At 38.0% G+C, this 12,967-nt stretch overlaps 1 protein-coding gene and 1 long non-coding RNA gene across 2 annotated transcripts in view; both read right to left on the reverse strand.

Moving 5' to 3' along the window:
• LOC306996212 overlaps window positions 1-12,967 on the reverse strand; it is a 1,114,438-nt gene that overhangs the window by 834,734 nt on the left and 266,737 nt on the right. The gene's annotated exons all lie outside the window — the stretch shown is intronic.
• kptn (kaptin (actin binding protein)) lies at window positions 885-8,563 on the reverse strand. The gene is made up of 12 exons (XM_079608016.1): window positions 8,217-8,563; window positions 8,050-8,132; window positions 7,812-7,896; window positions 7,570-7,624; window positions 7,333-7,411; window positions 7,161-7,234; window positions 6,951-7,057; window positions 6,759-6,854; window positions 3,526-3,589; window positions 3,311-3,446; window positions 2,987-3,160; window positions 885-2,895 (listed from the first exon to the last, which is right to left on the reverse strand). Exons 1-12 carry the CDS (start codon window positions 8,425-8,427, stop codon window positions 2,734-2,736), a joined length of 1,326 nt encoding a protein of 441 aa, XP_079464142.1. The 5' UTR covers window positions 8,428-8,563; the 3' UTR covers window positions 885-2,733.

The raw sequence follows: 12,967 nt of genomic DNA on the forward strand, positions 1-12,967 counted from the left end.
ATGTTAAAATTATAAATCATTTCATATTTAAATATTGAAAAGCTTTATTTATGCAATTGCAAATTAATATAGTAGGCCTAGTGCCAGTTCGGATGCCGCTTCTGTGTCACCTCTGCACTGCAAGGATGGATTTTAATTTAATCATTTAATTTGTGTTATTCTAATAGAATTTAATTTGAATGTTAGAATTTGACATAAAAGGTGATGCATACCTCTAAATACGTTTAGAAATAATTTCCATATTAAGGTGAAAATGCCCCTGGAAATCAATTTAAGGTGGCAAATATTGCCCCTTAATAAAAAATAATAATTTCAGTCACTACTGTAAACTGACCACTGCATAGAATATGTTAAATATGAATATCTTCGTGAGTCTGCTATCAACAACAGGCCTAAACCAGCCATGGTACCAGAACAAAATCAGTAAAATATCATCTAATTATTATCAACAAAACTTTTAAAATATCGAGATATATTTTTGTTAATGCACACCCCTATACGGGATTAATTTTGATTTCTTCAGGTCTTAAAAAGCCTTAAATTTGACTTTTAACAATGTGCAGATACCCTGAAAAAAAAAAAAAAACATTGCCAACCACAGACTTTGAACATTAGTTGTCTTAATTGCAGATGAAGTTTTCTCTTTGCTTTACAGAATGCATAATGTGCTATTGTTTAGTATCTTTGTAGTACAGGTGCTGGTCATATAATTAGAATATCATGAAAAAGTTGATTTAATTCAGTAATTCCATTCAAAAAGTGAAACTTGTATATCGTCACCTTCCTAAAATAATTGCCTAAGTCCTTTTCATTTTCAATTGACTTAGGCAATTTTTTTAGGAAGGTGACAATATTATATTCATTACACCCAGACTGATATATTTCAAATGTTTATTTCTTTTAATTTTGATGATTATAACTGACAACTAATGAAAATCCCAAATTCAGTATCTCAAAATTAGAATATTACTTAAGACCAATACAAAAAAAGGATTTTTAGAAATGCTGGCCAACTGAAAAGTATGAGGATGTACAGCACTCAATACTTAGTTGGGGCTCCTTTTGCCTGAATTACTGCAGCAATGCGGCGTGGCCTGGAGTCGGTCAGTCTGTGGCACTGCTCAGGTGTTATGAGAGCCCAGGTTGCTCTGATAGTGGCCTTCAGCTCTTCTGCATTGTTGGGTCTGGCGTATCACATCTTCCTCTTCACAATACCCCATATATTCTCAATAGGGTTAAGGTCAGGCGAGTTACTGGTAGCTTTGGCACTGTGTGCAGGTGCCAAGTTGTTGGAAAATGAAATCTGCATCTCCATAAAGTTGGTCAGCAGAAGGAAGCATGAAGTGCTCTAAAACTTCCTGGTAGACGGCTGTGTTGACCTTGGACCTCAGAAAACACAGTGGACCAACACCAGCAGATGACATGGCACCCCAAACCATCCCTGACTGTGGAAACTTTACACTGGACTTCAAGCAACGTGGATTATGTGCCTCTCCTCTCTTCCTCCAGACTCTGGGACCTTGATTTCCAAATGAGATGCAAAAATTGCTCTCATCAGAAAAGAGGGCTTTGGTCCACTGTGCTTTATTAAATCCAGAGTAAAGACAGCGGTCTACCAGGACATTTTCAGAGCACTTCATGCTTTCTTCATTTTCCAGCAGGATTTGCACCTGCCCACACTGCCAAAATAACCAAAACCTGGTTCAATGACCACGGTATTATTACATGTGATTTCATGTAATATTCTAATTTTCTGGGATTTTGATTTTGTGGGTTTCATAAGCTGTAGGCCTAAGCCATAATCATCAAAATTATAACAAATAAAGGCTTGAAATATCTCTCTTTGCATGTAATGAGTCTATATAATTAGTTTCACCTGTTAAGTTGAATTCTTGAAATAAATAAACTTTTTGATGATATTCTAATTATATGACCAGCACCTGTATATGGACAATACTGCCTATACGGCCTCTTGCATGACTGTTTAGGATTTCCTACAGTTGTAATGAAGAGACTGTTGTCATATGTTGTGCTGCGGGTCTGCAGCTGAACATTTCTCGCCCCATGATGGGACCATAGACAGTAGGCTATGGACGGGACTCGTTAAAAAAAACGCGAAGGCTACACGCTAAAATCCATTTTTTTGTAAGAACATTTGTGATTTATAGATTTCGCATCTGTAAGAGATGCGTACGCACTTTCTCTAAATCACAAGTACGCACATGACCATATCAAATATAGGCCGGCTTCTACGCAACATTTTATAAATGAGGCCCGCATATACTAGGGCCGCCCTAGGCGTCAAAGACGTCAGGATTTCTGAATGCACTGATGTAGCGTTAACTGACTGAGGGCGCCCTCTACTGGGGATATGGCAAAACACCAGTCTTGCCTGAAGAACCTTGAAAACTCATGAAACCAAAGCCTTGGTTTACATTTTTTTAGCAGATTAAAAATGGACCAAAAATATTGACGACTTTTCAAAAATGTATATACCCCGGTAACTAAGACAGATAAAATGTGAATGTCCCCTGACTCTAATAAAACCTGCTACTGATTAGTGACTAGCAACAGCAATGTATGAAATCATGGTTTTGCCAGGTTATGATGTAAAAAAAATAATAATAATTCAGTGTTGCCTGCTAGATGGCATGTATTCATACACAAACAGAATGAAATATTTAGCTCTTCCTTAACCACTTGAAATACAAATAAATATCTTTCACATAAAAGTCAGCGTTGAGTGGCTGCAGTTCTCTGTTCATTGCTGATTGAAATGGACTGTTCTTCAGTATCTTGGTTTTTGTTCGGCTGTTCTTTTGAAGAAACAGCCAGTCTCGATACTAAAGTGGACAATCGGTGAAGAACAAGATCTGCCGTTGTTTTCAGACTGTGCTGTTGGGGGGACAGGAAAAAACACATTAGCTTAATTAACTAAAAACATCAGTAATCAATTATAATAATAAAACAGCTCAGTGATACTCACCTGAAGTATATGCAGGCCTTTTAAGGTAAGAACAGCTAACTCTCTTAGTCCGTCTCCTGCCAGGTCAAGATAAATCAGTGACAGTAGGGGACTTTTAAAACTCCGTCTCCAGAGCAGCTGTAACTTATCCTCAAAAGCTCCTGTTGTTTGGGGAAATTTGTAGCAGAGCAGGTCCTACAGATAACAAATCAAATACATCATTGTGCATACTGGTTAGCTGCTTATATTTCACAATTTCAAATTACCACCAGTGTTATAAACTCTTTCATTGTGGCACACATTGGTTCCCTATTATGCGTATGTATTTTGAATCCAGCACTTTACCTGTCCATACGTTCCCAGTAGCAACTCATGCTGTCCGTCAAAGTCCAGATCAACAACGAGAGCACAGAGAACCGCATCACACTGGTCGCTTTCTGCCAAACACAGCTGTCTGCTCAGTCCATACTGTTCTACATCCCTGAACACACACACACAATTATTTTACACCCAACCATGGTTCACAACAAGCAACATACTAAAGTAAACTAAAGTCTAACCTGTAAACCACAGCCATCTCTATCGCACTGGTTACCAACAGATTAAATGTTTCCCTTGGACTACCTGTGAGGGAAAAAGACAGATAAAGAGAGATTAGTAACAACAGTCTCAAGAGCAGTGGTTCCCAAACTTTTTTGCCCTGATCTGTCTGACCCCAGTGCAACTCAAGGATGTGCTGATCACCTTTCTGATATTATTGATTTACTCGGAGAAGAAAGAAGCAAACTCACTGCACTTGCTGTCTGAGAGCATTTCACTGGGAATCTGGCTTGGGGGGTTTGTCAGTCTCTCTACAGTAGCAAAAAGAGTGCGTGTGTTGTTTAAGTTGCTGTTTATAATATTTGAGAAGAAAGTCTGTCTAGCTTTGCCTAGTTCCATATTGAAAGCATGGATGGTGTCTTTGTAGATGTTATAATGGACTACAAGTTTTGTCTTCCGCCACATGCGCTCTGCTTTTCTGCATTGTCTTTTCATATTTTGCACTGCTGTTGAGTTTCTCCAAGGTGCCTTTTGTCTACCACTCTTCCTGACTTTCACAGGAGCAATATCATCAATTACACTTTTAACTTTTGAGTTAAAAGAATCAAGGAGAAAATCAACGGAGTCAGCAGATATGCTTGGTGTTGAAGATATAGCCTTCATAAATAGTACACTAGTGTTCTCATTTAAAGGAACACTTCACCTCTGGAAAGATGAATGTGTATTTAAAATGCGTCATTTATGTAGAAGAAATGTGAAATTATTTTTGAATTTGGAGCCTTCTAGACTGAGAAAAGCCAGAAAATGTATTTTTGGCTTATGGGGATGAAAGACAACAACTCCCAGAATGCACTTGCTTCGCTGCCCTAGGAGGCCACGCCTACCGGTAAGAGATCGCAGTAAACAACACGGCTATGCTACTAGTGAGTCTCCGTGAGTCTGCCCAGTATTTTGATGTCGCCCAAAATGTCCAGGATTCGGCTTTTGCGTTCTACAGTCGCCGTTCATCATGTTTACTGTGACGAGCAGGAACGAGACTGACGGCCACGGGTGAACGACGCGAGGCCGGTGGCGTGATTAGGCCTACTGATGAGTGGCGCCGGCGCCTGTGAGACGCACCGGTCTCGTATCTCTCACGGAGGAGCGGGAATTTTCCTAGCAATGTTAAAACGCACATCAAACGATCACTTGTTTAGCGTTCATGTAAACACTACATTCAGATTCACCGATCGGGATGAATTCTGTTAGATTGAAACAAAAGGTGTGCATGTAAACTATGAATGCGACTGCAGAAAGCAAAAGCCGACTCCCGGACATTTTGGACCATCTCGACGGCCGGACATGTCCGGGAAAAAGAGGATGGTCACCGCTACTACTCAGCTTTCTCCACTGAATAAGAAACTGTTAGCTTAGCTCCTAAATAAAGAATGGCTGACATTATATTTACATTCTGTGAGTGAGATCCCTCTATGGGCGGGTTGAAAACATGCGGAACAGCGCCTTCTACTGGATAAATGATGAGCTAGTGTTTGTAGTCTTACCCTTATTCAAAGAAATTTGACTTCCTGCTTTTTATGACGCAAAATGACGATTTTTGCGTCATAAAAAGCAGGAAGTGGAACACTTAAATCCTTATTTCTCCCATCTCAGGGGAAAATAAGGGAATAAACCATGACCATTCGAAAATGTGACTGGGTTTCTAAAGATACAAAGTCTAATGCAAATGGGTGAAGTGTTCCTTTAAGCATCTCTTCTTGACAGACACAGATCTAGCTTCAATGGCAGGAGAGATCAATACATCAAAGAAAATACAGAAATGATCAGACAGTGCTACATCCTTAATAACAATCGATGAAATGTTTAGACCCTTACTGATAAGTAAATCTAGAGTGTGTCCACGATTGTGTGTGGGTCTATGTACATGCTAAATTAGAACAAAAGTTTTTAAAACAGTTTTGATTTTTTTAATCAAAAGGAGCTTATTGGCTCATGAGCCATTTCCACCCCCTAAAATAGTTTTTTTTTCTCACACATTCTGCTTTTTAATTTAGTTATAGTAATAATTTCGTTATAGTTTAAGTCATTATAAAACCACAATGTTAAAAAAATTATCATACAATTTAAGCACTTTTTGAAAAGTCACAAAGTCTCATGAAAAAGAATAACCTTTCTTTAAAGAGGCTATATGCGTTTTTCTGAAATTTAAACTCGCGACTGACACCTGTGGCCAAAAAACAGAACGGCTCTTCCTTTCTGCTCGCTCGTACGTGCACACTTCACAAGTCATCTGCTGCAAGGAGGTCAGGTCAACATTATGTTTACAGAGGTAAGAACAGTCAAATACATATATTGTTTGAGATAAGTGTTCTGAGTGATCTGAAACGTTTAACATGAACGCGCTTGACGTCACATCCGCAGACAGCGCGGGAAAAATCCGACCCGACAGAAAATAGGAAAAATAGGATACAGGCTTATAGGTGCACCCACTGTGAGCAGACAAGGTGTCAGTATGCTCATCAGGAGATGTTTGAGTCATAAATGGTATAATAAAAAGGCTATTGTTTAGTTTATTTTGGGGAAAAAGTTCCATATAGCCCCTTTAAATTGCGAATGAATTACACAAAGTGAGCAAGCAGTGCTCTCCCTTTATAAGTGGTCAGTCAGTTCAGCGCAAGCTCACTTGCGAAAAACTCCAATTTGAATCATTTAATCTTACTAAAGTTCACAATATATCTCTAATTTACATGCTTTGTTTGTGATAATGGGTTAGGGTTAGGTTTGTGAGCCTGTAGGACATAAACTGGCACTAAAAACCTCTGATTGACCATTACTTTCAAAAGACATGCCTGTGATTGGCTACAATACGCAACGCTGCAAAATCAAGTTGTAATTGGACACATTTGCAGCAACTAATGTGCCAGAATGATGCTGGGGCGATATATGGCGTATGCTTATTCCGCCTAGATGCAGAAAATACCAAGCAAAATCGAAGGCTTTTTAAAATAAATGCTTTTTTCTATTCATCCAAGAATCCTGAAAAAAATGCATCACAGTTTCCAGATAAATATTAAGCAGCAGCACAACTGTTTTCAACATTGATAATAATAATAAATGTTTCTTTAGCAGCAAATCAGCATATTAGAATGATTTCTGAAGGATAATTTGACACTGAAGACAGGAGTTAATAATGCTGAAAATTCAGCTTTGCCATGAGAGGAATAAAATACATTTTCATATGAGCTGTGTCACTCACTGTTCGTCTCTGTGTTCTGGTGCTGCTCTTTCAAAGGGAACAGCAACACAGTGGAGATGGGACTGTCATGCTGAACACGCCAGTTCTGGAGAATCTCTAATAGGGCAAATTTGCACAGAAAGCCAGAGCTTTTATTATACTATATTACATTCTAAGAAGAGAAGAGAAAAACCGTGCAAGTGTGTTTCTCACCAGGTCCCTTTTGGTTGACAAGAGAAAGTCCCACAGAACCATTCTGACATCCAAATGCAGTGAGACGCCGGTTTTGATCAATACTTAAGACATCTAACCATAATACACTGCAATGCACACAAAGTACATATTAATAATTACCATCAAACATCTCACATAACGGCACGTCTCATCATCCAAACCTGAACTGCAGAAAAGTAAACCACTCACTTGCTTGGCAGCTCCTGCAGTTCAGGAAAGAGTCTTTCCACTGGCTGTTCCTCAAACTGGTGCAAAGAGGCATTCTACCAATCAGACATAGAGGATGAACTTCAAATCTTTAGTATGAGAGAACCATATTCAAAAAGCAAAACCATATTCTATATTTATCAGCTGGGCTGACCTCTTTGTAAAGATGTATGCGCTGATCATGCCCACTGAGGAGAAAGACAGTCTCGCTGGATCCATCTACACAATGCACCCTGCAAAACAAACGTGTACTTCTGAACCCTAAATCTTTGTTAGATTTCAAAACCCACAACACACTGCATTTCATCCATTTAAATAAAGAAAGACTACATAAAAACCTTACTGGCTCCTTTCATTGTAACATAAATGAACAATACAATGACACACTCACTCAGTATGATAGAGCTGGAAGGGAGTGAACTGGAGCTCCAGGTTCAGACAGCTTTCTGTCAACCAGATTAAACCGTCAGATTATTCAGTATGGACCAATTTCAATCAGATTAAAATATGTTGCATATAGTATCATTTAAGCCGTATGATGTGTGAATTCTTCCTTGTCTCAAGGAATCAGACATTTAAAAAAATAAAATATATATATATTTATTTTATTTTTTCCCCATATGATAAACTCACGTGCAATAGACTCCAGGTTAAACTCTGACCCTGGTTCATAATCACAGTAAATATTAAGGAAAGGAGTCGCTTTATCTCCTGAGTCCTGAGAGGAAAGAGATCCAAATAAATGCATGAAGCAGAAAATGCAGCAAAAATGTCATCTCTCGTGGATGGAGAAAGAGAGTGAGCGAGGAACATTTTCCATCTAGTTTGAATCTAGTTAACGTTAGTTGTAACAGTTAATGATGAAGCACACCTTAATGAAGGTTATTCCTACGACCAGGCCTCTTTTAGGGGCAGATTTGTTGAAGGCGTCAATGGAGACGATTTCTGCATCAACTTTATTAACAAAACAAGAAATATGTTTGCATTAGACAGCAAGCTAAAACAAAAGACTTTCAAAGCAAACGAACAGGTTGTGACCTGGTATATATGTGAACTGAATCTCTCTGGCCACAGGTCTGATCTTCTTCTGCAGGTCCTGGTATCTGAAGCACACTACTTTCCCCTTCAGAGTCGCTGCCAGTAACTCCTGCTCGCCTGCCTGGCATAGTCCGTATATGTTACTCTGCGAGGGGAAACGACTAAAACTGTCTTCCACAAATGGACACAGGCCTTTTACATCCGGCAACATCTTACAGATGATCTCAAGAAATAAAACAATTCCTCTGGATCTTACTGGACTGCCACACTAGTGACAAAAAAACAACAACATCCGGGTATGGGCGGGTTGTGAGTAAATTTAACCAATCATCTGTGTTTTTCGAACTGCTTGGCAAATCACGATTTCCAAATGAGGCTGTCGTCATCGCTGTCGTCGACAGTAATACGCCGACGAATAAAATAGAGTATTGAATAGAAACATATAATAATCGTAGTATAAGTAAAGTTGCATAGTAATATATAATAGGCAGAAGAGGAGTAGAGCAGTATCTTGGAAATGCAGAGAACAGTCCACTGACAGGGTTTCTTCAGCCTTCCTTCAGGTTTGTGTTGCCATGGTTCCACTGGCCAAAATGTGGAAAAAATATAAATGACAAAATGAGCCACGATCAGATGACGAGCAATCAAAACACCTCTTCTTTGAAGAGATGAGTCGGTTTAGCTCTATCTGTAATTCTGACAGGCAAGTGTCTGTCTATGTATTTTATACGAAGCCTATATGGTAGGCTAAGCCACAGACCCTCTCATCTCTCAATAATAAGACAATCTCTGCCAATACACTCAATTTTAAAACATTTAAATAAAAAAAGTAAAAGTAAAAAAGTAAATATACCAACCAACAAACAGATAAAAAATAAAATGAGAGAACTTGAAGAGGGAATTTGACCTGGAAAACTCTTGATTTATTTAGGTATTTCCAACTAAGACATTGTTATAATACAGACATTGAAAATCACCTCTCTCAAGAGGGCAGTGAATTAATATGATCGCAGGGGCATACAGACATTTACCCTCGAAAACTGTATCCAGGCTGTACAAATGTTTACAAAATTGCAATAGGTTTGACTCACTATACATAAAACAGAAATGGGAAGTAGAACTGCAGCTTAAATTGTCAGAGAATGATTGGCATTCGATCTGTCTTTTACAACAAACTTCTACTAGCTCCAGACAATGGAGAGAATTTGGCTGGAAGAACTTGGTGAGATACTTTATTACACCCCTCATTAAAAGTAAACGGTTAAAAACCTCCCAACAGTGTTGGAGACTCTGCGGGGATGTCAATGTCAATCATTCTCATGTATTTTGGTCTTGTAAAATGTTTTGCCCCTACCGGGAATCTATTGTAACAGAAATTGAAAAAAATGTGGGTTACAAAATACAGAATGACCCACAGACTCTGTATTTAGGCCTGTTAACTAAAGATGTTGTTAAAAGGGAGGACATTTATCTAATTAAAGTGATGCTGATATCAAGTAAGAAAGTTATAACGAGGAATTGGTTGAAAAGTGAACCTTTGAGTCTGGACCAATGGAGGAATATCATGGAGGAGATGATCAATGGAAAAAATGACCCATGACCTGAGACTGGAAGCACATAAATACGATGGTGGACATGGACTTGTTATGAAACTCACTCAAATGTATGAAACAAATGGAAGATCTGTATTTGTAGCACCCTTCTTGTAGTTATTTTGTTCATTGTGAAAATTAAAAATTCCAAAAAAAAAAAAAAGAGAGCAGAATATGATCACAAAGGCCATCTAAATGTAAAAATCGGCAGATTTTGTATAACTACACAGTATTGTCCAATTAGTAGCCTACCAATTACTATTATTAAATCCTATATTGTTTTGAATGAATGAAATGAATGAAAAGCATATTATGATGCATTCAATACACCTAAGATCTGATACAAGTAAACTGCAAAAGTAAAAAGAACAAAAAATCAATTTCATAACATTTTGCACATTTAGATACATTTCTTTAACACATTCATACTTTTGTCTGTTATCAGTAAAACTAATTTGACCTGAACTGAATTGATTTGAGATAAATGGACAGAATCTCCACTAGAGGGACAGACAACATGTCAATTGGTTATTGGGGCCCTTTTCAGCATACAGCCCCACTGACATTAAAACCCCTTTATTCTGACTGTGACCCAAAGTCTGTCCACATGGGACATAATTGTGCTTATCAGCAAATAACTGCCTCATCTCAACATCTTCCCATATAAACACATCTACGCTCATTACACTCAATACACTGCATTAGAAATGGCCACCAGTTGTTTTAAATACCTGTATTATAAAGTGATTACAGTCACTGTTTTGTGAGGGATTATAGTCAGAAGAAGAGCCCCATGTTTTGTACATGTATTTAGCACATATTCAAAGTTTCTAATGAATCTGTTGTCTGATTGTGCAGAATATTTTATATGCATGCTTAACTCACTGTTTAGAGAGCGTGAGTGGATGTGTGTGTGTGTGTCCAGCATGTGTGTTTCTTAGGGGATTAGAATTGTGTGAGTGATTGGTGCTGACAGCGGTCTGTGTATTACTGGCTGGCCTGCAGATTAAGCCGCTCCTTTTTAGACTGCCTAATCTGGATTAACTGATGCAGTGTGCCTGCAATGATGCGGCCCACTACCCATCTCTCTCTCTCTCTCTCTCTCTCTCTCTCTCTCTCTCTCTCTCTCTCTCCTCTCTCTCTCTCTCTCTCTCTCTCTCTCTCTCTCTCTCTCTCTCTCTCTCACCCCACTCGCCCTTCTTCACCCCAATCTATCTTCACATTTTTCTTTCCTTTACCTCTATTTACGTAGGAACATTTTGTTTATTTCATCTATCTTACTCTCCACTCAGATTAAATGTTTGTTGCAATGTCAATGTGTTGGCTGTGTATTTCTATGCTAATGTGTTCTGGTGTGTGTGTGTGTGTGTGTGTGTGCGCGCGCCTGCGGATTAGAGTTTAGTCCACTTCCATAATTGCTCTTGTGCCTGCATAGCTGGTTGTTGCCAGATGGACGGACTGGTCCCCCCACCCCCCTCTGCACCACCCTCCACAAAACTTTGCCTTCTGCAAGCGCACAAGCCCAGATCCTGAACACATAAACATACAAACATCCTATACTGACACAGAACAACAACAAATCATCTCTTCATCATTTTACGGTTTTTACACAAAAAACAACCTGAAAAACTGCCGTTGTATGATGTGGTAAAGGAGACTGATTATTAGTTTGTTGCATAAATTAACAGACAAACAAGTAAATAATAATTTATTGTTTGGTAATGACGTTGTCTTTAATTCTTATTTCTTCATGTCAGTTCTTTGCGTGCATATTTAATTAATAAATATTTTATATTGAAGGCCATTGCTGGGAAGTGTTGGACAATTGGATACTTGGTGGGGTGGAATATTTTTTGTATGTGTATAGCTAAATAATCTTGATTCTAAACACGAAATATATTTTAATTTATTTATTTCTAAGATTTGAAGAACCACTTTCCACCTCATATTTCTTTTTAAAATTACTTAAAAACAAAATATGTAGGCCTATTTGTTATATAGTAAAGCAAGCTGATCGGATTCAAAGTAAGTATATGTTCAGTATAATATAGTGTCCATCTAAAATCTGTAATTTCCATCATTTATAGAAAAACTTGACATAATAATTAAGGGAGTCTGAAGACTTTTTTTGCCCTTTGTCCCTTGACTGTGGAGTTTGTACTGTACTTAAAAGGGATGACGTCTAGTCACAGCCAAATAACCCTGCGTGCTCTGTCTGTTTAAAGCCAACCTATCACATTCACTTCATCTTGAGTGCCAATTGACGCCTTTGTCTTACCTCTCTTACTCTCTCTGTCACTAACATATTTACACTCAAACAAACAATCCTTTCAAATAAAACATACCATGTTATTTCTATAGAAAACATTCTATTTATGTCATTTCAAACAGCTCAATGCAGCATAGTCAACATCCTTCCACATGGATGTTCTCCTTTCTTCTTTAATCAGACCCTCTATCACTGGTCAAAATAACACTCATCCTTCTGTCTTCATATTGTTTTACTGTAAGTCATCATGTATCCCTACATTCCTTAGCTCTTTTTCTTTTCACCCTTTTGGGTCCTGTGATTTTTTTTAAATTCGGAACATTCTATTGTTTGTTCTATATTCTTCTCTTGTGAACTGATGAGAAATCTCCCTTTCCTCTAAGGCTATTCATAAAGCATATTATGATAATTCAGCTGTGTGTGTGTGTGTGTGTGTGTGTGTGTGTGTGTGTGTGTGTGTGTGTGTGTGTGTCTGTGTGTGTGTGTGTGTGTGTGTGTGTGTGTGTGTGTGTGTGTGTGTGTGTGTGTGTGTGTGTGTGTGTGTGTGTGTGTTAAAAATAAAGTGTAAAGAGTAAATACTCATTTTAGATGCTTCTATAAATCATCATTATATCAGATGTGGTGTCAAATATTTTAGTGATATGCTGTTATGTGTTTAGTCAAGAAATTATGATAAAAGTTTAAGATTTTAATCAGTTAATTGCAGTCAATAAACAAATATGCAACTAAATTCTGATACAAATAAATGATTTAAATTATGCAAGTTGCAATGCAAAACCGTTAACACAGGACTGATCAAGAAAATGTCCAGAAGAAACATTTAACAGCTCATATATACGGGGAAAAAAACATTCGATTAACGAATGAAATTTCAGAGTGTATAATCGTCT

This window comes from Phoxinus phoxinus (genome assembly GCF_949152265.1).
Source record: "Phoxinus phoxinus genome assembly, chromosome: 3".
Taxonomy (NCBI): domain Eukaryota; kingdom Metazoa; phylum Chordata; class Actinopteri; order Cypriniformes; family Leuciscidae; genus Phoxinus; species Phoxinus phoxinus.